Below are 24,559 nucleotides of genomic sequence, written 5' to 3' on the forward strand. Positions count from 1 at the left end.
GAGGTTGCTCTTTTCAGTGAAGTAGACTTTGCATTCCTTTTTCTTCAACCCCCTGATCATGATTTCTAAACATTTATTTTCTTTCTGTTTTTAAAAGATTTTATTTATTTATTAGAGAGCGAGCACAAACAGGGGGAGGGGCAGAGGGACAGGGAGAAGCAGACTCCCCGCTGAGCAGGGAGCCTGATGTGGGACTCAATCCCAGGATCCCGGGATTGTGACCTGAGCCGAAGGCAGACACTTAACGGACTAAGCCGTCCAGGCACCCTCTAAACATTTATTTTCACACTTGCTCCTCATAGTAAATTCTCAGTAAGAACTGGGCTTCATCAGGTGGTCCATTTAAAGCTGCTATAACCCAGGCATCTACAACAGTTTATCTTAATCATAAAAGTCATTAAAATTAGGGAAAATCTAACAGAGGGAAAAGGATTTATATAGAGAAAAAGGAGGTGAAAGAATTGAACCAATAATTGGAAAATGGACCGTCTTCGCTACTGTGTGGCGCACCTTCAAGCAAAGTGATGCTATTAAAACTGCACCATCAGCCCCCAAATTGAGCTACAAAGTTGATTCACTTGCAAAAATAGACCAAAAATGTTACTAAACCATACTGTGATAGAGCCACAGTTAGGGAGGTCAAATCAGCTTGCTGGTTCTAATTAATCTAATCATACAGTGGAATTTCCTGTACAGTTATGCCATAGGAAGAAGTCCATAGGAAATAAAATAGAGTAAACTCCATTTTACTTGGAAGCTAGAGAATCAGAATGCTAAATTTCTGTTCTGTTTCCATGGAAAGGCAGACAGGTATGAGAGACATTTGTAAGTTATTTATTTTTTAAATGACTTCCAAAATATTTGATAGGATTAATGTGGTATAATTTAGCTTCACACACTCTGAGAAATTATTTGTAATTTTCAACAGCAAGAATTGATATTTAAAATGATTCCATTTAATGACTTTTTTTTTTAACACAACCTGCTGAGTTTTGGGCCTCCTGTTTCCTTGGTAATTAATTTTATATTGTTTATGGTAACTATGTAGTTAGTCGGAAAACACATTAACTATAGCACCTCATTCCTTAATTGTCCTTGATATAGGATGTGAAAATGTATATAGTTGGTTCTAGAAGCAAATGTAGAAAGTGATGGAACCTGCTCAAAGGCTGTGTTCCCTTTGGGCAAGTCACTGTATTTCTCTGAGTCTTCTTTCCCTTTATCATGCTCTGTATTTTGTTCACAAGATAGTTGTGAGAGCAACATGAGATGAGAAATATGAAAGCTCCTCACAAACGTCGCAGTGCTAACTGACACCAAGGTAGTGACGTACTGTGTTCATTTACCACTTCCCATCAACTTTAGACTGAGCCTTGGCTGGGTGCCCGCCCTGTGAACCTGGCCGTGGGAGTCAGGGAACTCGGGAGCGTGTCATGGTGGTGCTGCTGACGGTTTTTTCTTTGGCCTCGGGTTCCTCAGCTGTAGAGTGCCACTGGGGCTGGGTGATGTGCAGGAGCCTTTCTAGGACTAATAGTCCATGCAGAGCTGTATAATCTGTGGTCCTTATCTTAGAAGCTTCTAAAAGTACAGACATTTCTCTCCTGCTACATAATCTGATTGTGAAGTGGAGCCAGGATAGGAATGATCTTGGTTGGGCTTGTTAAGCGGCGTTCCCACTCAGGACAGTAGGACTGGATAAACTCTTGGTAAGTAAGGCTTTCCTCCAGCCCTGAAGCTTCCGACTTCCTCCCGGAGTCCATATTGCCTCTCGTTTCTGGTATTTGCTGCCATCTGCTGGCCACTTCCTTAAAAGCAGCTAAATACGGGGGAATTGCGAGACCTGGATGCGAGGGACCAGGGCAAGTATGGAGTCGCTAATAAGCATCTGCCAAAAGGGTGCTTGCACCAGGGACAAGATCCGTGTGTGCTGTGGGCTCTTAGGGAGGAAGTAACGGATGTTTATTCACCTCAGTTAGCGTCTCCCTCTGCTTTGACAGTCGTGAGGCACCCCATTGGCCAAGGTTCTAACACTAATGTTTTCTTCTGGGGTATGTTTACTCTTTCAGCTCTCTGAGTCTTCCTCATCATGTTCCTCCATCCATTCCATGGACACAGCTTCCTCAGGGATGTCGTCCTTAATGAACCCCCTCTCCTCCCCTCCATCCTGCAACAACAACCCTAAAATCCACAAGCGCTCCGTCTCTGTGACATCCATTACCTCGACAGTGCTGCCTCCCGTTTACAACCAACAGAATGAAGACACCTGCATAATCCGCATCAGTGTCGAGGACAACAATGGGAACATGTACAAGAGCATCATGGTAAGGCACTCAGACCCACACCCGAATGCTGACGCATTCGCCCAGACTGAATACACACCCAGATCTCCCTGGGTAGACGCCACTAATGGATTTATATATATATATAAAAAAAATCTTCATACCAGCAGTGCCCATAAGATACAATTTTCACATCTTAAAATTTGCTAAGACTTACTCATCCCGGTCAGTGTTGCTTTTTTCAAAACGATCAATTTGAATGAGTGTAGAAACGTATTCCAGGGAAGATGCCACTCCTGCATCGGAAGTCTTCCTGGGGAATCCCATGTCTGCGTTTATCATGAATTCCCATGCGTTCTCAACAGTCAACTCTGTGCTCCCACATTTTTCTCCTTTCGTCATTTGGAATCAAACTTAGTAAGGTGAATGATGGAGCTGGAAGTGCGGTTTGAGTCCACAAGACTGACCTTTTTGCGCTTCTTGTAAAAACCGTGTTTGTGACTCAGTCTCAAAAATGTTTGGAATTAATGGCAAGCTTTTTGGAGTGCATTCAGAGCCTCTCCTGGTAATAACCTTGGGAGTGTTGTCACAGGAAGAGACTCCTTCGTTTATAGGACATGTCACGTATTAAAGAGCAGGTTCTCGTTGGCAGCGCATCCCACGGTAATTCTCTATCTTCCCTCATTTTCATCACTCGCCTTCTTGGGGGATGCACTGAGAGCTTACAAGCTCAGCTCTGAAAATGACATAAGTAATATGGAGGCACTCACTGTCTTCTCACATTCCAAAGGAAAGCTTTCCTATGTAATTCATCAAATCAACAAAATATTTCTTGAACATTAGTTGTGTGCTAGTCACTGGGCCAGGCTTTGGGGATGGGGAGATGAGTGGGGCATTTCTGTCTTTGAGGGACTTACAATCAAAAGGGAGATCATAAAGCAGTATTGAAAATGTACTGAATTCTCTAGTAGAAGTGAGACCAGATTGTAAAGGGCCTGCAGCCCTCGTGAAGGAGTTTATGTCCTACAGGCAGTAGCATCTCGTTGAAGGCTTTTCAGTTGTCATCAGATTTGTTCACTGGAAAAAGTAGCTGACATTGTGGAGATGGTGCTGGGGTGTGGGGGTAGACTGAAAGCGAAGAAGCGAGATAAGAAGCTGTTATCATAGTCCTTGTGGAGGATGATAAGGGCTTGAATGACGGTCATGTGGCTGGAGACAAGATGGATTTTTGAAAGATTTTTATGAGGTGTAATTGTTTAGTCATCAACTTCATGTTACTATGGTGGGGGATGAGGAAGAGGGAAAACTGAAGGCTGTCCAGGCAGCTTGGTGGTTGGTGGTCCTATTAAGTGAGGTATGAACTGCCTGAAAAGGGGGGTTTGAGGGTGCTAAAATTGGAGGGACCAGTGGGACATCCAGCTGGCATTGTCTAATAGATGGGCAGAAGCCCTGTTGGTGCCAGGCTGGTTCTGGGGTCAAATACTGGGAGGGAGTCATCCAGCCCATTGGGTAGACAGGGCCACACAGGGAGCGGGAGAGAGGTGGGAGAACCACCGGGAACCCGTGTCACCGATGTTATTATTGTGTCCTCTATGGGGCTTCCTCACATGGCTTCTCTTACATGTGCTGACCAGAGAAGCAAGACCCACTTTGTAACTCTTCGGTGTCTCTGAAGTGAAAGTGAAGAGCTGACACGTGCAACTATGGGGATGGGTCTCTAAAACACCATGTTGAGCTAAAGAACCCAGACAAAGGATTACATGCCGCAGGAGTCTTCCCTTTCAAAAACAGGCCAAGCTAACCTGTGGGATTAGAAGTGAAGCTCAGGGAAGAGGCACAGGGAATTCCTTGCCTTCTGTATTTAAGGTCCATGAAGGTGACACCCCAGCGTCACTCGATACTGCGCCCTCCGTACATTAGCCACTGGGCACGTGTGGCAGTTGAGCATTTAAAATGGGAATAGTCCAAATTGAGATGTGCCCTGAGTGTAAAATATACACCAGATTTTGAAGACTTAGTACAAAAGAAAGAAAGAATTTCTCATTGGCAATTTTTGTCTGGATTATATGCTGAAATAATAGTTTGGATGTATCAGATTAAATAAAATATATTATTAAAATTGATTTCCCTTCTAAAAATACTTTTTTAATATGGCTACTAGACACTTACAATTAGAAACGAGGCTTTCATTATGTCTGTCTACTGGACGGTGCTGGTTCCGTATGTGAGCTGTTGATACTAATTGTGATCCTCCACCGCACTCGGTACCTTTGATGGGACAGAGGAATAAACACCCCAGGAAAGCCCTTGGCCATATCCCACCTCGATTGGACACACCTGGGGAAGCTTAAGGTCAAGAAAATAAGGGTAGCCTGGCTTTCTCCTTAGGTAGGTTTAAAGTTGACAACTTAGCCTAACATGAGTCACCTTAGCCCAACAGAGATCCCCGGAGTGGGATCCTTTCTCTTTAGCTTCATGCTTCCGGTCCGCTTTGATCCGGCTGTGGGAGTATTTTCTTTAGACTCTCAAAACACATATTTCCTCTTTCCGAATTTTGTGTGCATCTGTTTCTCCCTTGGAAATGAATACGCCGGATGTTTAGGTAATAGACAAATGAACAAGGTCTTGGTTGCTTACAAGGACCCCATTGTAATGCATGTTGTTTACTGAATCACAAACCCCAAATCATGACCTGAGCTGAAGGCAGACGCTTACCTGCCAAAGGGAGACATCTAGGCCCTGTCACCTTCGGGCCCTCGAGGACAGTTTCTTGGAGAACGTTCTTCCTCTCCTCTTCCTTTTTCTCCTTTCTCTGTCCTCTTACCCCCTGATGAGAACAGTAATCTGTGTTTTCTTTTGCATTCTTTCTAATGTAAAGAAATCACTCAAGAGATGGTATAAAAGTCAGCCTTCTTTTCCCCTTGCCCTGAGCATCCTCCAAATAGTTGGCTGATGTGCAGGGATCAAGAGGAGAAAGTCAGAACTGGAGGTGAGGAGGACCTTTACTTGCACTAACAAAATGTTAGATTTATTATTTTTAAACATTTAGAAGCTGATTTTTATTGAAGCCTAATTTACATAGATTACATACACAGATCTTAAGTGTTTAGTTCTATTATATCTATGTAACTCCCACCCCAAATCTAGATAAAGAACATTTTCCATCCCCCCTCAAAATTCCCTGTGCCCCTTCCAATCAATTCCCCCCTTAACCTTAATGAAGGGTAAGGTTTGTTGTTAGTTTTCTAACACTATAGATGAGTGTGGCCTGTTTTTCAAAGAATAGACTCCTGCAGCATGTAATCTTTTGGGTCTTTTTTTTTTTTTTTTTTGCTCAACATGATGCTTTTGAGATCCATCCACATTGTTGCATATGTCAGTTCTTAGTTTATAACGGCTAAGTTGTGTTCTATCAGGAATGTATTATAGTCTCTTTGTCCATTCCCCTGTTCTCTCCTGTTGAGGGAGATTCGGGTTGATTCCAGTTTGGGGCTTTTACGAACGAATCTGCTGTGAACATTTCTGTAGTAGAAGTCCTTTTGTGGACACAGGTTTTCATTTCTCTTGGTAAATACCTATGAGCGAGATTGCTGGGTCATGGAGTCCCTTGTGCTTTTTGAAATGGTCATTGTGCAGAACTGTGACCATTTCTAACCCACAGGTTGTGACCAGTGCTCAACAGGTAAGGCTAATTTTGGCCCAGGACCAAAATCCTATGCATTTCCTCACCATACCTTCCTCTTTTTCCCCACACTGGAACCTCAACCCATGTGGAGGAGATAGGCAAGGCACACATTCTATTTCACTAAGAGAAGACACTTGATCTGAGAGAGTAGGTAGCCCATCATCATTTGGCTACTAAGGGTGGAACCAGAACTAGAACCCAGGAGTTCTGGCTCCTGGTCCTGTTCTCATTCCACTGGGCCATTACTCCCGAGAAGGCACAAGGCAGCAAAAATAGGAGGGTCGAGAGAACTCTTTCAGGAAACATGAGGTGAAATACTTAGAGACCCATCCGTTGTCTTTGCAGTTGACGAGCCAGGACAAAACCCCTGCCGTGATCCAGAGGGCAATGCTGAAGCACAATCTGGACGCAGACCCAGCCGAGGAGTACGAGCTGGTGCAGGTCATCTCGGAGGGCAAAGGTGGGTACGTGCTGCTCCTTGTGGCAGGTTACCCTGGTTTTAGAAGTTAGAAAATGAATGCAATGTTTTTTTGGGGTTTTTTAAAGATTTTATTTATTTGAGAGAGAGAGAGCACAGGGGAGGGGCAGAGGGAGAGGGAGAAGCAGGCTTCCCGCGGAGCAGGGAGCCCGATGCGGGGCTCGATCCCAGGACCCTGGGACCATGACCTGAGCCGAAGGCAGACGCTTAACCGACTGAGCCACCCAGGCACCCCTTTTTGTGTTTTTTGGTTTTTTTTATGGAACCAAGTAGGGGTTTTTAATTGTGCAAGAGTGGTGTTGTGTGGGGGACCCATGCCATCACCTCACTTGTAGAGTGAAGCATCTCAAGCTACCCCCGCCACAACCCTGTTTTTTCTACAGTTTTGCTGAGCACCCTCCTGCCCGTTCTCTGTAAACTGTATATCAAGCATTCTTCTAGGAAGAGGTCTCGCCCTGTGTCAGAAGGTGGGGGGGAGGTGGTTCTGTTGGGTCTTTGCAGATGGCCGTGCACCTCCTTTACCCTATAATGTATGTCTAAGTTGTATGTGCATCTGAAACATAGCGGTCCTTGTAATAATTTCTCATTTTTTCAGTGAATCATGTGCGAGAGGCTTCTAGGTTCATCTTTCAGTTTATCTTTATTCATGATTGATCTTCAAGTAGCAAAAGCTTCTCACTCCAGAATCTGAAGACTCTTTTTTTAAAAAAAGATTTTAGGGCGCCTGGGTGGCTCAGTTGGTTAAGCGACTGCCTTCGGCTCAGGTCATGATCCTGGAGTCCCGGGATCGAGTCCCGCATCGGGCTCCCTGCTCAGCAGGGAGTCTGCTTCTCCCTCTGACCCTCCCCCCTCTCATGTGCTCTCTCTCTCTCTTTCAAATAAATAAATAAAATCTTTAAAAAAAAAAAAAAAAAAGATAAAAAAGATTTTATTTATTTATTTGAGTGAGAGAGAGGCAGAGGGAGAGGGAGAAGCAGGCTTCCCGCTGATCAGGGAGCCCCACGTGGGGCTCGACCCCAGGACCTGAGATCGTGACCTGAGCTGAAGGCAGACGCTTACCTGCCTGAGCCACCCAGGTGCTCCTAGAATCTGAAGACTCTTTACCTCACAATTCCTGAGGCAAAGAACTGGTGATCGTACTTCAGGATGCCTAGGAACCCACTCTTCGCAGAAATTCCTTTTATGAAAACGCTGGGAAAACACTCACCTGAAATGTATCTATATTTTGCTGGTTTGAATTGGGATTGTATTTGTTGAGAGGAGGAGACAGGCTGGTAGGTGACTTCTCTGGACCCTGTCACATCACAGAAACTCAGTCACCCTAAGTCTCTTTCCAAGTGCGGTTGTTGACTGAGGCCAGCCCTATCTGCCGACAGACCCGACGCTAACTGATTCAAGCATCTTAATAGGGCTATTCACTAACAAGCAGCTGCCCTATCACGAAAAGAGGGATTATAGAAGTTGGGGATATGAGAAGGGAGCAGCTATTCCCACTCCATTTGGCCAACAGATCACCCAGGACTATAACTTGGGCCCAGAGAAGAGTGGCTGTATCTTTTCCTAGAGATGAAAAGCTGTAGCCCCTGAGGAAATTATTTTTCAATTACCTCTTGGGAGTTTGCTCATTCGTTCAGCTGAGCCCTCAGTTGAGGGGCAAACCCCTGTCAGTTATATCTTTTATTGTTGTTACAGTTAAAATTCTAGGTCTAAAGCGTGGTCTCTTGAGTTTGACCATGTTGCCCACAAAACAACGCTAAGGTGAGGCCGGTGATTCTGAAGAACCAGGAGCCCCGAGGTGTAGTCTGGGCCCAGCTTTCTTCACCACTTGGGTGGTCTTAGGTGGGCTGCTTGACCTCCTCGGGCCTTGGGCCTCAGTGAAAAGGAGGCAGTACCCTACTAGAGCTTCCTACATCACAGGGTGGTTGTGAGGATAACAAGAAGTAAGGTGCCCACAAGTACTTTGGAGGTATGCTAAGTGACATGTCGCTGTGAGGTGAATTATTACTTGCCCAGGGATATGTGGGCAGGAGATTGGGGACACTTTAAGGGAGTTATTCTTTGTGGAACATTTGTGCAAAAGGTACTAGAGTCACTGAGAACCTGATTGCATCAGTCCTGCCATAGAATGCCTGTGTTTGAAGTTAACATCAGCCTCACTGAACCTGCAAGCAGATGCCTCTGCTGATGGCCCCCCCACTCCACTGTCACCGATGTAGACTTGCCCATCTCACCTCTTTTATCCCCCATTTGGTTTCCTTAGATACCCATTACCCCTGAGTGCTAAATAGTATATACCTTCTTTTAAAATGTAAAAATGAATTAAAATACCTTTGCCTGATGATTTCATCTTATACTTGGCATTGTCCTTGTTCAGAAATTGTGGCTCTCTGGTTGGGAATCACTGAAGTAGATACACTGCAAATGTTAACAGATATACACATTCTTATTTGGATGGTGTTCAGTATTAAACTGGTTTGATTTGGGATTACTTCAACAAATATTTCAATATTCCAAGTAGAAAGTTCTGGAAAAACCTGTAGATTTTTCTTTTCTCCCCCATGTCATTGGAGTCTCTCAGTATCTGAGAAAGGCTGCATGCTGGAGTAGCAAGTGGACCGTGGGAGGAAGGACACTGGGTTGGAGCCCGGTTCTGCCATTGCCTGGCTGCGATGCTGGGAGTGTCCTTCCATGTCGCTTGGCCTTTGTTTTCCACTGCACTTTCTTCTAGCTAGAATAGTCTGCAGTTGAACATTTAGTTCATGGGTCAAATTTCTAAGGTCGTATTTGCACTTCATTTTTAAAAATTGGGGTTGAGGAGTCGAGCGAGCCAACTTTGGCGGGGGGTGGTAGTCATTGCCTGGTTCCGTTCACATCCCGGGGACACGGGGCCAGAGTCCCTGCCTTGTGGCTGGACAAAATCTCCACCTGCCATGGTCAGTGCTGGGCTGACCTACACCAGCTGACTGCCTTCCCTCTCCTGATCTCTTTCAGAACTCGTGATCCCAGACTCGGCCAACGTCTTTTATGCCATGAACAGCCAAGTGAACTTTGACTTCATTTTGCGCAAAAAGAACTCCATGGAAGAACAAGTGAAATTGCGTAGCCGGACCAGCTTGACACTGCCCAGGACAGCTAAACGGGGCTGCTGGAACAGCAGGCACAGCAAAATCACCCTCTGAACGGAGGGACCGGTGGCCCCTCGCTGGCCAAATGCAGAGTGGGGCTGAGAGCAGGCCGTGGTGATTGCAACGACCATCCAGTGTTAGAGGATCGTTGGTGAAGTCCACAGATACTTATTGAGTACCTCTGGTGTGCAAGACACCAAGATGGGCATTGTGGGAAAATCGGGGATGAGTTTGACAAGGAAATGGATGAATGTTTCACTGATTCTCTTTGACCTATTTGAGACTGAAATGCAAAATTATCCACTTTTATAAATATATATATATGTATACACATATTAGGGATGTATGTGTATATATATATAAATATATGAGGGACTTATGGGATATTCTGGACTATGGAAAAAGGAATTTGCACAATGGCCTGGGATGTTGAGGTCACTTTTTACAGGGAAATAGAAAGAACTGAAAACCGAGTCTCCTACCTTCCAAGTAAATGGAATCAGTCCTAGGAATACAGTGTCCTTTGTGCCAGTATTATACGAAGTCCAACCATGTTTATAAAGGGAAAGAATTCCCTTCTCCATCAAGTGCCACCAGAACACCTGCGCTGCAGAGGCCGGAACGGCCACGGCTGAATGAAAGGCCGCTTCCAAAAGGGTTTGGATGAGCCAGTGGGCTTTCGACCTCTGCCCGCATCTGCCACTTTCTGCAACCCCAGGGAGGGAGGGCAACGAGGAGCTTCGGAGGCCCGTCTGACCCGCCGGTCCAGCCATCGCGACACCTCTGGAGTCAACACAAGCCCATTTTGATTTCTGGCATTGTGTTTCTGTTCCCCCGGTCCCCCCAGCGAACAGACCACAATCATTACTGCACAAGTAGCCATGCTCTTTGGTAGCTTCTCAGCCGGAAAAGAAAGCACAAAAGAATGGTGACTCGCTTGGACTCTTACCTGTCTCGGAATGCCACTACTTCGTTGCCATTTCTGATCGCCGCCTTTTGCATGTAAAACTGTATGTCTGGAGTCTGTCGCCATCTGGATCCTAGTACCTCTCTGTTACGTGCAATTTGTTCCTCAGGTGTAGAAATTCCTACTGCGATGGACTCTGTTGGATCATTTTGAGCCTGTGAAAGCTTTCTGAACGGCGAGCGCTCTGTTGGTAGCCCCTTGGAAGATGTTCCCTGCTCATAGCAGCAGCCTGTTTTACTTACTAACTTCTACAGCATTACTGTGCCTAGTCACGGGGAAAGAAATGGGGCTACGTAGACCATCTAAATCCTTTCTAACGAGGTACATTTCTTCCAGAGGGAATCAATAACATTTTTTTTTCAGGTCCCCACACTTGCTGTCACAGTGTTACTGTTAAATGACATTTTTGTCTCTAGGAACACCATCACCCTCTCCCTTCCAAATCTGAGCTGTGCTGGGGTTTGAACTAAAAAGCCATAATGTGGGATATTGACATGTGTAAGAAGCACTTTCAGAATGTCCTTTTTAAGAAAAAAAAAATTCTCAAAATACCAGTTTTTATTCCAAAAATAAAAAGAACCAACCCAGATACGAAGTATAGATTGTAACATGAAGCTTTTTTTCTTCCTTTTTCCTAATCCTGTTAAGACAGCTCCCCAAGGTTACGTGAGATTTATGTCATGTAAATAGCCATATGAAATCTGCAAGAAACACCAGGGAAAGTTTGGAGATGTGTGGCAGTGGACCAAAGAATGAGCCAGGAAGGCCTCGCATTTCCTTTAGGTCTTTCTAGGAGATCAGACGGTGCATTAGAAGACCGACTGGGTTTCAGCTGGTCGAAAAGCACTTTCTTCAGTTTGCAAGGCTCGTCCGATTTGTACTTCTGTGCTTGGAGGAGAGATGGCCAGGGTGCTAGACATCATGGAGATTGAAGTAAATGTATCCTCAGCCTGAATTACTTGGTTTGCGGGTCGCAAAATATAGGACCCTTGGCCTGGTTTAGGGTGTGGCTGCAAAGACCTAGGAGTCGCGCCTGTGTGCTCGCCCTGTGTATTGTACTGTATATGTAGAGTCTAGATTTATATACTGCAATGTAAAAATATATATATATATATATATATATTTTCCTTTTTTAAAGACAGTGGAAATTCCACGTAGATAAAACATAGCCTCATTTATTTAATGCCACTTTCAATGTCTTAAATTTGTTTCCTGGTGGACAGCTGGGTAATGCTTTTAGCTGCTCGCATGCTCCTCTTTCTGCATCTCCATCGTCTGTTTACCTTTTGGTTAAACTAATAAACTGGTTTGGGACTTGGTTGGCATGTGCTGCCAGACCCAAAGGGATTGTATCTGGAGTATTCATCAGGTGCGTTCTGGGTTCGTATCCGGAGTATTCATCGGGTGGTTCTGGGATCCAGATGTGTCCGTAAGCTTGTCGCAAGCCCACTCTGGCTCGGCTGGGGGGAGCAGAGGGACAGCCAGTGGAGTTAGGAGGGGATCCTCTCCACTGGTGATGTCACGAGCATTTGGGGGAGAGAGTGACATCCTTAGGAAACTGCAATCTGGTATGATGCCTTGCCAGATTGCTGTGCTTAGGAGTCACGTGGTGGGGGACACTTAAAGAAAAACCTGAACTTAGGATCCAAGGTAGTACTTTGCCTCCTTTCTGACAGCCTTTTCCCTGGTCTGCAATTGCTACCATCTGTGTAATTCTTGAAACCATCCGTGGTGCTCTAGAAGCCAGGAGAGCCTCTATGAAGGAAGGAAAGAAGGTTTTCCCAAAAGACAATCAGAACCAGTCCAACTTCCCTCAACAGAGACACATTATTGTCATTTCGTCATATTTCCAAAAAGTTTCCAGAATTATTGTCCACTGGATTCTTAAATGGATCCAAATCATCAAATTTTCTGGACCCTTGTGGGATTTTGGAGAGAGCCAACTAGGTGTTTTAATCATTGATAATATGGGGTGGGACCGGAAAAAGAAACGGGATTTCTATCTCTGGCGCTAGGTGAGTATTTTTTTAAGATCATTCTAGAAAACTGGTCCCCTTGTTTTGCCTCTGTCTAGAAGCTGGGCTTGGTTACTTTCTGCCCAAAGACATAGTGTCTTAAAACTTCCTTCTTTGGAGCCTTTTCAAATCCATCACGCAGCACAAGACCATGAGGAGGCAGACAGTGTTGCTCCATCCCTGATACCTGTGGCATCCAGAAGCTTCCCTGATGCCAATCCTCTTGTTCTCCAGATGCTGCCGCGCTGGCACCGGTTACAGCAGGTCCCCCAGTTCCACGATGAGAAGTTACTTCCATCGTGCTTTGTACTGCTGTTTCCCCTAGAATCTGAGAACAAAATACTTCTGGAAGAGGGGATGGGTTAGGCTAGGTTTGGTTGAGCTGAAGTAAAAAACCATGAAACCTCAGTAACTTACGACAGTTTTATGCTTCGTCCCGTCATGGTATATTGCAGATCGGGCAGCTCTCCGTAGGGGCTCTGCCCTCACAGTGGCTCCAGGACCCGGGCAGCGTCCATCTTGCCGCTCTTCCATCTCCTTCATCTGAGATGAAATAGAAGCCAGGCAAATTTAATTCTTGTAGGCTCAGATTTTGAAATCCAGGATTTGGTGTTGTTTCTCAGCATCCCTACCCAGAAAACTGAGGAAGCAATTCACTTATCTAACAGTTTGAGGAATCCAGTGAATTTCACATTTCCTTAAGAGTTGGAAGCCATCTTATAAATTGCAGTCAGTCCCCTCAGATTACAGATATGGGGGCTGAGGCCCAGAGCAGTCAAGTCAGTAGCCCAAGGTTAGGGGGCAAAGCTCTGAATTTTCAGAACCCCGTTGTGTGCCTGCCACACTGGGCTGGCACCGAATCCAGGAGGCTCTCTTGACAGATATTCCTTCACAGTCTCATAGAATGGAAGAGAATGCCTGGAGTGTGAGTCTGTTGGCTCCATTCCCAGCCTTCGGAGGATGAGAATTCACACAAGCTGTCTTGGTTCGATGGGCATCTGGTTGTTTCTTTAAAGTCTCCAAGGAACGTCCTGCGGCTGCTCAGAGCACTGCTACCTGTTTTCCTGGGCATTATTCCATCTCACAGCTGAGGAAGCAAAGCCGTAAGGATCAGGAGGACATTGAGAGTTTGATCCCCAGCTAGGACTGGAATCCATTGCTGATCCATGAACTTGCGCGCCCCCCCCCCACACACACACAACTGGGGGATGGGGTGGGTGCAGAGGAAGAGTCTCCTGCAAAAAGCGCCAACTGGATGAGGAGTTAAAGGAGGACCGGATGTGACCAGGGCTTGGGTGCCATCCAGGAGCACTGGAACTGGGCTCAGCCTCTCTGTAAGCCAGTTATCAGTACCCAAGTCCTTTATCTTAGGCTTCTCAGAAGCAATCATTTTTATTCCCACCATTGTTTAATCCCAAAGCAACAGTTTGTGGTACAGTTCCAATTTCTTACACAAAGGGTACCAGTAAATCAAATTTTTTTAAAAAGTGAATAAACTTCTGGATTGCTGCAGCCATTAAAAAAAAAATCAAGGCACCATTTTCAAAATGGGAGAAGCATTCTAAATGAGACCGTTAGCTCCCCCCAAGACATATATTTGTGATCCTCGTTTATACGATATCTGACACGCAAGCCTCCAGCAAAATGTCATCAAGGAATCAAATTTGATCAGCTAATAATCAATATATGAGGTTTCATAGATTTGGGGTTGGTGCTGCCAGCTCCATTGTGTATTGGGCTGTGTGTGTGAGAGAGAGAGATGGACACGTTAGATGTTAGTGAGAAAAGAAACAGGTCGCTTGGGTGACACCAGCTGAGCTGCACCCACCCAAAGCCATCCTCCCATCTGCCCACAAAAAGGGTGGAAAGAACAAAGAATTGCCTCTGAGCATTGGTTTTGTCTATATTTTTAATTTGCTGGGTTTATTTTTATGTCCCTCCCTGTAGTTTCTTCAGCTTGGCTGCCTCTGGAATGGGCGTTTTCATAAAATCTCACGTCGGAGCAATTCTGGGGCCAGCTTCGCAGCCCCCAGTGGTCCAGAGGGGGGCTCCCCTGATGTTTCCCATCCTGGGGGAGGCTGGACAGACATCTGGGCTCTTGCTCAGGCGGGGACTTGATTTTCAGAGTGTAGTGGATAGCACCCTCTCTCTGGTCTTCAGAGAAGCTTAGAAAATAATCGACGACAACGTGTTCTCTCCCAAAATACAACTGGCAGTTTAGAGAAGCCCCCACTGCGCCCCCCTGGCAGGAGTTGAGATGTCTGAAGGTTGATGGTGTGATCTGCAGGGTCTTAGTTGCTTTGGAAACCACCAGCCCTGACTGTGAAGACTCGAAGGGGCTATTACTGTTCAGACTGGCCCCAGAGAGGAAGCCCTGTGCAGAGGGGAGTGGGGGTGGACAGGGAATTTGAGGGCAGGGGGAAGAGGTGGCTTCCAGGCCATGGCACACACAGCCCAGGAGAGAGGTGCGAGGACCAGGGAGCAAAAGACAAGTTCAGGCCCTGCAGCAGAGGGAGTGAGGCCAGGCACCTGCCAGGAGAAGTAGGGAGGGAGCCGGAGGGGAAAATCATACAGGGGAGCTTTCGAGTGGACGTGGCAGCGCCCGGTGCTCACAGTGACCGAGGTGTTGCTGAGCTGAAGGGCCTGCCGAGGAACCAGAGGAAAAGGCCGGAGGCCCGTTGCCCGGCCCCCACCCCGTGCCTGTGGAACAGCAGCACCTCCTTGTGCGGGGAAATCGTCCCTGACCGGGGCCATGGGCACAGAGGGCCCCTTCCCGGGGGAGCACAGAGGAGGGAGGACGGAGCAGCAGGGAGCGGGCCTCCTGGTGAGAAAACTGTCCCCAACCGCAGAAGGAATCCAGTGGCGGCCCTCGCGGGAGCCCCCGCCCGCTCTGTGTGGCGGCCCAGCGCTTTCCCGGGAGGGACCCTCAGCTCAGACGGGGCGGCTTCGCACCAGCGGGTCGCTCCCACCATCATGGCGCCGGGCCCGCCGGCCCCGCGAGCTGCCCGCAGTCAGCCTCTCCCCAGACCGGCCGCGGCCGAGGCTTTTCCCGGCTGCCTTCACACCCTGCGGGTGTGACAAAGTGTGCTTTCTCTCTTTCCCAACCAGCCAGAAAGGACTTCCTGGCCACCACGCGTCACTCTTGAGCCTGGTCTCACTGCCCCGCGCGGACTCGAGGCCGCCATCAGCCTGCGCACAGAGTCCCTTTCACAGGCCACTGCCCTCCCCTGGCCCTCCTGCCTCTGCCACATTTAATCAGAACGCCCTGGGAGGGAAGGTTCTCTCTAAAATAATCAACCTCACCCCAAAACATACAACACGCGCATAATGATTCTCTCCGAAGCTGCCTATTCTTTGTTTCCTGTCACCCATGACAACTACTTTCTCATCGAATGACCAGCCTCATTGTGACTTTCCCCTTGTCATTACTTAACTCCTCAGTGAGCTGATCTCTTGTCAATCGTGGATATCACTTTTTTTTTTTTTGAAGTAGGCTCCATGTCCAGCACAGAGCCCAACCTGGGGCTCGAACTCACAACCCTGAGATCAAGAACTGAGCCGAGATCAAGAGTCGGGTGCTCAACCGAATGTGCCACCCAGGTTCTCCATTCATGGATATCACTTCTGGATCATTTCTCTACTACTCTACTCGGGGAGAATGTCTAAAAAGCACATTGTAGGAACCTCTTGGGAAGACTCACCTTTATTTTACACTTTATTTCACCGTAAGGGAAAAGATCCCCAAGTCTGTAGCTGAATGGGAACTTCTCTTGTTTTAGGCACCAGCGTTTTCCTGGAAACCTTGGCACTGTTTGTCAGGAAAGTAACCAAACCTAGAATCCCCCAGAAACAATGGCCTCTGTATTCACAACAGATGATAACCCAGGGAGGGAGGGTGGCTGACGTACCTTGCCGTCATGATCGGGTCTCAGTCTTGTTTCCTGTCACCTACCCCAACACAGCCCTGACTTGTCAGAACCTCCAGTCCCCCATCGCTCCCCAGCAGGCCCCTTCCTAGCCCCACACCTTCGCAGTGCCTAGAAAGCATCACCACCCACCAGACCCAACCCTCCTCTCTAAGTGCCCATTCACGCCCCCACAGCCAACACAACTGTCACCTTCCCGGCCACCTTCCCAGCAAAGCTGCACCAACAGTCTTCTTGGGCAGAAGCGGGTTCTCTGAGGTCCTACAATTTTGTTCCTGCCTCTGAAATGAAGCCTTCCTGCTTGCATGGCTGCTCCACCGGCCTGTGGACCCCCCAGCAGTGGGGATCTTTCCTCGTCCTCTGAGCATCTTAGTGCCCAGCGCAGGGCCTGAAACAAGGCAGTGCTCACACCTGGTTTGGGGGAAGCTTGATCTGAAATTTGAGGGGTCACAGAGGCCAACATGGATTTTTTTTCTCTCTCTTTTTTGCCCCAGGATCAGGTTCTTTGGCCTTGGACAAGCTGGTATCTTTCGATGAATGGTTAGACTGACCTATAGCACAAAACTACAAGATGGGGCCTCCCTTACCACCCTCCCACTGGGGACTCCTATCTTTCTCCAGCCTAGAAAGTTCTTCCACTTACCCACCTCTCCCCAGCAGTCTAAAACAACTCGCACTGAACAGGAAGGTTGGTGACCACCTTTTCTTGTCTGCCATGGGGGTGAGCAGCGCAGATGGTCATCTCTCGCCTCCGACATCCTTGGTCCAGTGCCAAGGTCTGGGAAGGTCCAGCAGCATTGGCCATTGGTCAGTGTTGGCAGAACCAGTAAACAATCACAGTGTTGAGCTATTTTTTTTTTTTAATTTTTCACAAAGATCTCTAGAAGGCAAATAGTTTATCATTTCCCCTCCCTGAAATGACACGGCGTGATAGGCAGTGTAGGATGCTGGGATGCCGGCTCTTTCTCGTCCTCCAGAGTTCCTGCAGGAGGGCCCAGGGAACCCAAAGCAGGGCCGGGGAGTGTGTCCTCTGCAAATCGTAGGTGCTCAGTCCACTCTCAGCAGTACCAGCACTGCTGAAGTCAGGCTCATCGTCCAGAAGATCCCACCTTGGATCCCGAGATCCAGAGAGGGATCCAGATTGGGATTCCAGACTGGGTTAAACTTCCAGAGGCAAAGAGCAGGTGCCATGGTGGAGGCAAAGGCCTCTGACGCTGCAAAGGTCAAATGTCCTGACTTAAGACTAGAGGGGACGCAGGAAGAATAATGAGGTCAAGGAACCCTAGGATTGTTGAAGAGACGACTTTTTAAACACAAATGCAGGTGTGTGCAGAGCACAATGTTTACAACAAAAGAGCGCTGCTTGGGATCCCAGACCCGAGCAGGCGGAAGCGAAGGCTGTGCTAACAGAGCCAGAACTTTATTCACAGTAGAACAGTCCTAATCTAAAATTCTAGAATTTAAGACCAATGTCTTTTAAGAATGAGAATTCATAAACCCATCAGACCAGCTGACAGCAAAAGGAAAAAAAAAGTTCTCTATTAAACAAAACCACACAAAAGTCAACTCAATCTTTCTCCACTTCCAATCTCCCGACCACCTCCCACCCTATTAAAAAAATATATCGTGAACATCAGGCACACTGGCACGCACTCAAATATGCAAACAAAATACAAAATACCCAAGGAAACCTTAGGGATCACCCAAGGGTTTTTCACTAGCTCCCCAGATGCTCTTTCTGTTTTTCTAGAAAAAAAATTAATAGGCTCTGACAGGTATGTCTAAGCAGTAAAGACTGAGGTCGGCTGAGATCTCCTTCCTCAGCCTCGTTGCTTACTAGTCAATGTGGAAGAGTATCGACGATAAGTCAAGCAGGAAGGCTGAGGCTGGTGTTCTGTGGAAGGCGAGCTGCCTTGTTGTCCTGCAGCTTGGGGGCCCTCACCAGGGAGCACTGAGCTGGGTTCACGCAGCAACCCTGCCCGTGGGCTCTGCTCCAAAGCGTGAAGCTCAGGGAGAAATGTGTGGGGAGGGTATTTCTGGAGGCAAAGTCTGACTGCTTGCAGGCGGGCGAACACAGACCTGAGGCAAACCATCATGAGATATCTGAAGAACACAGACTGTGGAATTGGCAGAGAATATGTAGCCCAACACTGCACTTTCCAGAAAATCGCTCTATGAGGAAAGCGGGGAGGTCATCTGCCCAGGGCGCTGACTCCGAGAGCTTCCCTGGATGTTGGCCTAAATCAGTGGATCGGTCCATTGTTTCTGACCAAGGTCTGTCATCTGAAATGGAAAAGCATTTGTTTCCAGATGGTGAGAATCTCCCACTCCACAGGCCTCCCTGCAAGAGCCAGGCTGGGAAATGCAGGAGAACCAGATCACACACTCACTACTCCCCAGGGTGCTATGAAAGCTTGAAAAATCTGTTTCTCTGCCTTATCTTACATTTTCCCCACATTTTGTAGAATAAATAATTCAAAATAGAATGAAAAACCCAGGCAAGGACAGTTGCTGGCCTGAAAACATGCTCTGCCTCTTAACAGTGACTCATAAAACTCACACTCCCAGTTCGTTCCCAGGGTCAGGCATGGAGGGGAGAGCATGACATGTCGCAGCAGCAAAGAGCCCCCTGGGACACGAGTTAGACACCAGCCCGAACCCCTTTATATATTAGATTTATCTTCATAAATAGAGCATCCTAACTCAAGTGACCACAATACAAGGCCAAAGTCTGAGTTCTTTTTTTTCTCAAATATCTACACAAACCTTCAAATATCTACTAAACTCTACCCACATGGCAAACTTGACACCTCTTTAGGAGACCTTCAGTTGCCATGATAGTCAAAGGCCAAGTCTCAGACAGACCCAAATATTGGATCCCTCTTGGATAACGAGGACTAAGATGAACAGCTCACTTTGGCTCATGAGAGAATTCCTTTAAACCAAAGCCCAATTAATTTGCTTTTAAATGATTTGATCCCCCTCCCTCGCAAACTTGTTACATACACAAGTTTTCAAGGTCACATGAGACCAACGGATGTGGCCCAGTTGGCTCGACTGCCTTGCCCGCCCATTTATTGATGTGACTACCTTTCTCAGGGATGAGTCTCTGGGCCATGCTGTTCATCCTTAATGTAGGAAGCAGTACCACACGAATAAAGACTGAAGGGCTAGGTATCTGGATTGAAGTTTATCTTGATGGTTGCCATAAAGCCTATCTTCTAGCCATCTTAGGAAATTTGGGTTAAGTTTCCTTCTTATCCTCCCCTGTCAAGAATATATTAATTTTGCTCAATCACAGTAGACCACTTTGGTTAGAGGACTGTGACCACTAGAAGAAACTGGAGCAAACAGATGAATAGCCCGTTAGAAAAATCAAGGGTAGTGAATCCCCCACGGAGCCTTCATAGCTCATCCCTCGAAGGCACAGCATCCAGGGAGGTTGGTGACGGCAGGGCCTCTGTGTTCTTGGCGTTGCGGTGGATGTGACCTTGCTTCCGGGACTTCCAGGAATGGGTCCTGTCCCAGTCGGTGGCCACTGTCTCATTGTCCCAGATGGTCGAGGTCTCCGTGTCACTCAGATACCCCGGCTGGCCTGTGTAGTGTGTGGGGTAGATGAGCAAGGGTTCCACGGAGAAGGCCTTCAGGTCCCTGGATTCGTAATACTCCTTGTACTCAGCTCTGCAAACAAGAGGAGTGCAGGTGTGTGAGGGGGTAAGGCGTTTAGCGAACGGGGACAGGGGGTGGGGGGGAAGAGCAGAGGGGCCCTGCTGGTCATCTCTTACATTGCCGTGGAGGCCTTTGATGATTTTTAAAGTTGTGTCCTTTGGGGAAAAGTTTAGTCTACAAACACAATAAAAGTTTCTTTACAAGCTTTCAGATGATCTAAACAAATACACAAAGAGAAAGGTCAGGATATTTCTGTTGTATTTGGTTGGGCTCGTTTAAAACATGAATTTCAGGTCTTACTCTAAAAGCTGAGAATTAAGCTCTGTTGGACCATCACAAGACATCAAGGTGATCACTTTGTGGGAGATGCCCTGTTCTTGGATGAATAAATTAGTTGAGATCTGGACAGCAGTGGTGGGATAAGTCACACGGTGTAGGCTTGGAGACATGCCGGCTTGGCTCTGCATCCCAGCTCCCCGTGAGTGTAAAGGGGAGGACGACTCACCCCGACCCTGGGGCTCCTGTGCAGATTACACGAGGTGACATCTGCTTGGCTCTGAGCTCACTCAGTGCACCGTGGCAGTTAGTTTCCTTTCTGTTACAGGGATGATGTTTGACCTCCATGTTCCTGCTAGGACACGGATATACGGTCAGCTGTGTCAAAGACGGTGAGGAGATCCATCTTTGCTGAGGACAGGAGACCAAATGAGCCAGATGAAGGACAGGAATTCCCAACCACTAAAATGAAGCCCAGCTAGTAAGGAGATCACCTGGCAACTGAGAGAAGGAGCCCAGGTTAGAATCTGGTCTCCTGCTCCATTAATGAATTTAGGACTCATTGATTGAGCAGCTATTATGGGTAGAGTTGGGACTAGGTTCTCAGGACACAGGGATGTGAGACTGTTCCTGCCTCAGTGGGCTCACAGGTTAGTGGGGAGACTGACCGGTAAACCACCCATCTCCACACCCATCAAACAAGGCTAGGTCAGAGTAAGCTCCTGCGTGAGGGGAACCCTGAGCGTCACACTGCCTTCTTCCATAGATACCCTGCTCAGGGGCCACCTCCACCCTCCCCGAGCCTCTAACCCATCTCTGTGATTGCAGGTCTCACAGTACATCACGAGGACTGTTCATGAGTCTGAATTCCCGACCAGACTGTAAGCTCTGCAGGGAGGGGGACCCCTGCCTGCCCAACAAGTACACCCAATGGACTGAGAAATGAACTGAACACTTGAAGATGCTCAGGAAGATGACCTTCACCTTCAGGTATATGAGTTTTTGGAAATAAGAAGATCAAAACAAGGAGAGGACCGAGCACATTATGTCCAGGTAAACTACACACGGGGTATAACAGAGGGCTGCCACGCAAGACTTGCCATTTCAGCCTCAGCTTCCCCATCTGTACAAGGGGATAGTCACTCCAGTCAGACTCTCTGAGTTGTGATTATGGAAAGATCATTTAGGAAAGCAGGGTATGCTTTAGAAAATACCACGCACTACCGAGAATCCGAGGAGCATGATATATGAGCGGGGTGAGCCCTCAAAGGGCAGGCAGTGCGGGGAGACTCACACAGGATGCTTGTTGTACATGATTGGCAGGAACTCGTCCACTGGCAGCATCTTCCCAAAGGGATCGGCTCCAACCAGCTTCTGTGCTCCTTCCAGAGAGATGACGTAGCCTAGCGTCCAATAGGAGTAGTCAGCTTCGACCAGATTTCCCACATTGGGTACCGCTTTCTCGGGCTCTTTCACCTGCATCCTCTTCCTGCCAATATAACTAGAAGGAAGCGGACGGAGGAGCAAAATTCCAATTTGAATATTAGACATCCGGAAGAACAGACACAGGTTTGCGGATACTTTTGAATGCTGGGACCGACTGTGTCTTACATCAAAAATATCACCACAACGTGCGTCCCATCCCCAACGATGACTGGCAGCTGCCATGAAGGGGGCCATTTTCCTGGCTCCATTTACCAACATCCCAATTGCTCTTGCCTAGCACTGTGCTCCAGCCTGGAAGTTAAACTCTAGAGAGACTAAAAGATCCCTCCGATCATTTCCCAAAGATGGTATGTGTTTACAGAGGTTGGAAGTGGACAAAAAGGGCTCAGAGGTGAGATCCCTAGAGTTTCAGCCTTCGATGGTCTCCGGTTAGCTCTCCAGATGCTGACGGTCAACATAGGACAGAAAAGGCTGTGGGGAAGACACAGTCTACAATCAAAGACCTGGGAACCCCAGTGGCCCCAAGCGGGTCCTTCCTGGGAAGAATGAGTGACAAAGCCTGCCTGGCTTTCTCTTCCTCACACGTACCTAGCTCCGCCCTCATTTTGCTCTGAGAAAAGCACCTGGCCTTCTCGAAGAGCTTCCACAACAGCCATTCCAGCTTCCCCACAGTCTACTCACAGACCTGTGATCCGTCACTTTTGTCTGGACCCCGCTTGCTTTCCACCTGCCTGGAGCAAGCTGAGGAGGTGAGGGCTGCCTGCCTGGGGGTAAAGCCCTGCCTTCCTCTGTTTTGCCTTAAGACTCTCTCTTTCAACATTTAAAGGACTGCTCTTGTCAAGACATCTCGGGATTCGTGGCATGAGTCGTTGTTCACCCTCTCAGGACACCAAACACAGATCCTCTCAGCCACCGTCCCTTCAGACTAAAGCGTCTGAATTTCTCTCATGTACCATCAAGTGGAAGAGAAACTCCCACTGAGCCTTTGACATGTGGCTAGAGTGACAGGACCTGAGTTTGTACTCAACGGGCTCATTTTACATGGTTTAAATTGAAATTTTAAAATAAAATTGAAGATGTGTAAAATATTTTTTCCATTAAACACAGTTGTTTCGGTAGGACTGCAGTTGATTGCAGCAGCTGAAAACTTAGCATCTAGACTGAGATGTGTTGTAAGCATAAAATACACACTGGATTTAAAGATGGTAGAAAAGGGGCGCCTAGGTGGTTCAGTCAGTTAAGTGTCCAACTCTAGGTTTTGGCTCAGGTCATGAACTCAGGGTCCTGAGATCCAACCCCATGCTGGGCTCCGCACTGGGTGTGGAGCCTGCTTGAGATTCTCTTTTGCCCTCTCCCTCTGCCTCTCTCTCTCTCCCTCTAAACAAACAAACAAACAAAAAATGAAAAAGCTTCCAAACAAAAATAAAAACAAAAAACAATGTAGACTGTCTCATTAATAGTTTATAAATATTGATTACATATTAAAGTAATAATATTTAGAGACATTGGGGTAAATAAAATGTATTATTAAATTCTCCTAATGTATTTTTTACCATTTGAATGGGATCACTAGAAAATTTTAAATGATGTGTGTGGCTCATGTTACGTTACTGCTGGACAGCGCTCCAGTGGTTTGTTCTACTCCTCCCATTTACTGTTTCCGTTTCTGGAGAAATGTAACATAGCAGCCGTGGACCACTTATCAGCTTTCGTGTTTGAGTTTCAGTAACATTTGTTTTTGTTCATTTTAGAAAGAGATAGGTACGGGGCACCTGGGTGGCTTAGTCAGGTAGGTGTCCGACTCTTGATTTCGGCTCAGGTCATGATCTCAGTGTTGTGAGATCGAGCCTGTGTTGGGATTCATGCTCAGTGCAGAGTCTGCTTAAGATTCTTTCTCTCCCTCTCCCTCTACCACCCCAAATGGCTTGCATGCTCTTTCTGTCTCAAGAAAGAAAGAAAGAAAGAAAGAAAGAAAGAAAGAAAGAAGAAAGACAAAAATTTGAAACCACTGTCATTCTTTAATAGTATATAATTGATATTAATGGCGTATTTTCACTTGATCAGTCTGTGAAATTTAGAAAAGATTTTTGTTTTGTATCCCTATCATTCCTTGTACCCATATCCTTATCCAATCATTCTGCTTTCTTGGATCTGTCATTTTTTTTTTTAAGATTATTTATTTATTTATTTGTCAGAGAGAGAGAGAGAGAGCACAAGCAGGGGCAGGGGCAGAGGGAGAGGGAGAAGCAGGCTCCCTGCTGAGAAAGGAGCCTGATGCGGGCTTGATCCCAGGACCCTGGGACTATGACCTGAGCAGAAGGCAGATGCTTAACTAACTGAGCCACCCAGGCATCCCAAATCTGTTGGTTCTTTGTCCCAAGAAATGCACCAGCTAAGCCACAAGTGGACAAGGACATGCGTCAATCATAAGTCTTAGACTCCCCAAGTCCAGTCCTCTGATTCCGAGGCTTAAGTGAAAGTTGTCTTTGCAGGTCATGTGAGCATAACACGGCTTCCAGGCTCCATGCCCGTGAGGCGTAGCCACCAGCTGCAGAGCGCTAGACTCAGACTGAGGTGCGGGGACCTCTGGAGGGTTATAGGAACAGACAAGGATCCTAAGGGACAGTGCAGAATCTAATCACATGGCTGACATCTGACAGGGAGCCAGTCTCTTTTTATTACACAATACTGAT

The 24,559-nt window shown here is 47.1% G+C and overlaps 2 protein-coding genes across 3 annotated transcripts in view; one reads left to right on the forward strand and one right to left on the reverse strand.

The window, feature by feature from the left end:
* Positions 1–12,408, forward strand: part of RGL1 (ral guanine nucleotide dissociation stimulator like 1) — a 231,790-nt gene extending 219,382 nt beyond the window's left edge. For both annotated transcript variants that reach the window (XM_032393204.1, XM_032393205.1), the window contains 3 exons: positions 2,067–2,321; positions 6,310–6,424; positions 9,434–12,408. In XM_032393204.1, the coding sequence (XP_032249095.1) occupies positions 2,067–2,321; positions 6,310–6,424; positions 9,434–9,621 (558 nt within the window). In that variant the 3' untranslated portion in view covers positions 9,622–12,408. The remainder of the gene's footprint in view (positions 1–2,066; positions 2,322–6,309; positions 6,425–9,433) is intronic.
* A 4,378-nt stretch (positions 12,409–16,786) lies between these two features.
* The window catches only part of COLGALT2 (collagen beta(1-O)galactosyltransferase 2), a 106,347-nt gene continuing 98,574 nt past the window's right edge, over positions 16,787–24,559 (reverse strand). The window contains exons 11-12 of the mRNA XM_032393020.1: positions 21,715–21,921; positions 16,787–20,156 (exon numbers count right to left, since the gene is read on the reverse strand). Of these exons, the coding sequence (XP_032248911.1) occupies positions 19,880–20,156; positions 21,715–21,921 (484 nt within the window). The 3' untranslated portion in view covers positions 16,787–19,879. The remainder of the gene's footprint in view (positions 20,157–21,714; positions 21,922–24,559) is intronic.

Source organism: Phoca vitulina, unplaced genomic scaffold (genome assembly GCF_004348235.1).
Source record: "Phoca vitulina isolate PV1807 unplaced genomic scaffold, GSC_HSeal_1.0 scaffold71, whole genome shotgun sequence".
Taxonomy (NCBI): Eukaryota; Metazoa; Chordata; class Mammalia; order Carnivora; family Phocidae; genus Phoca; species Phoca vitulina.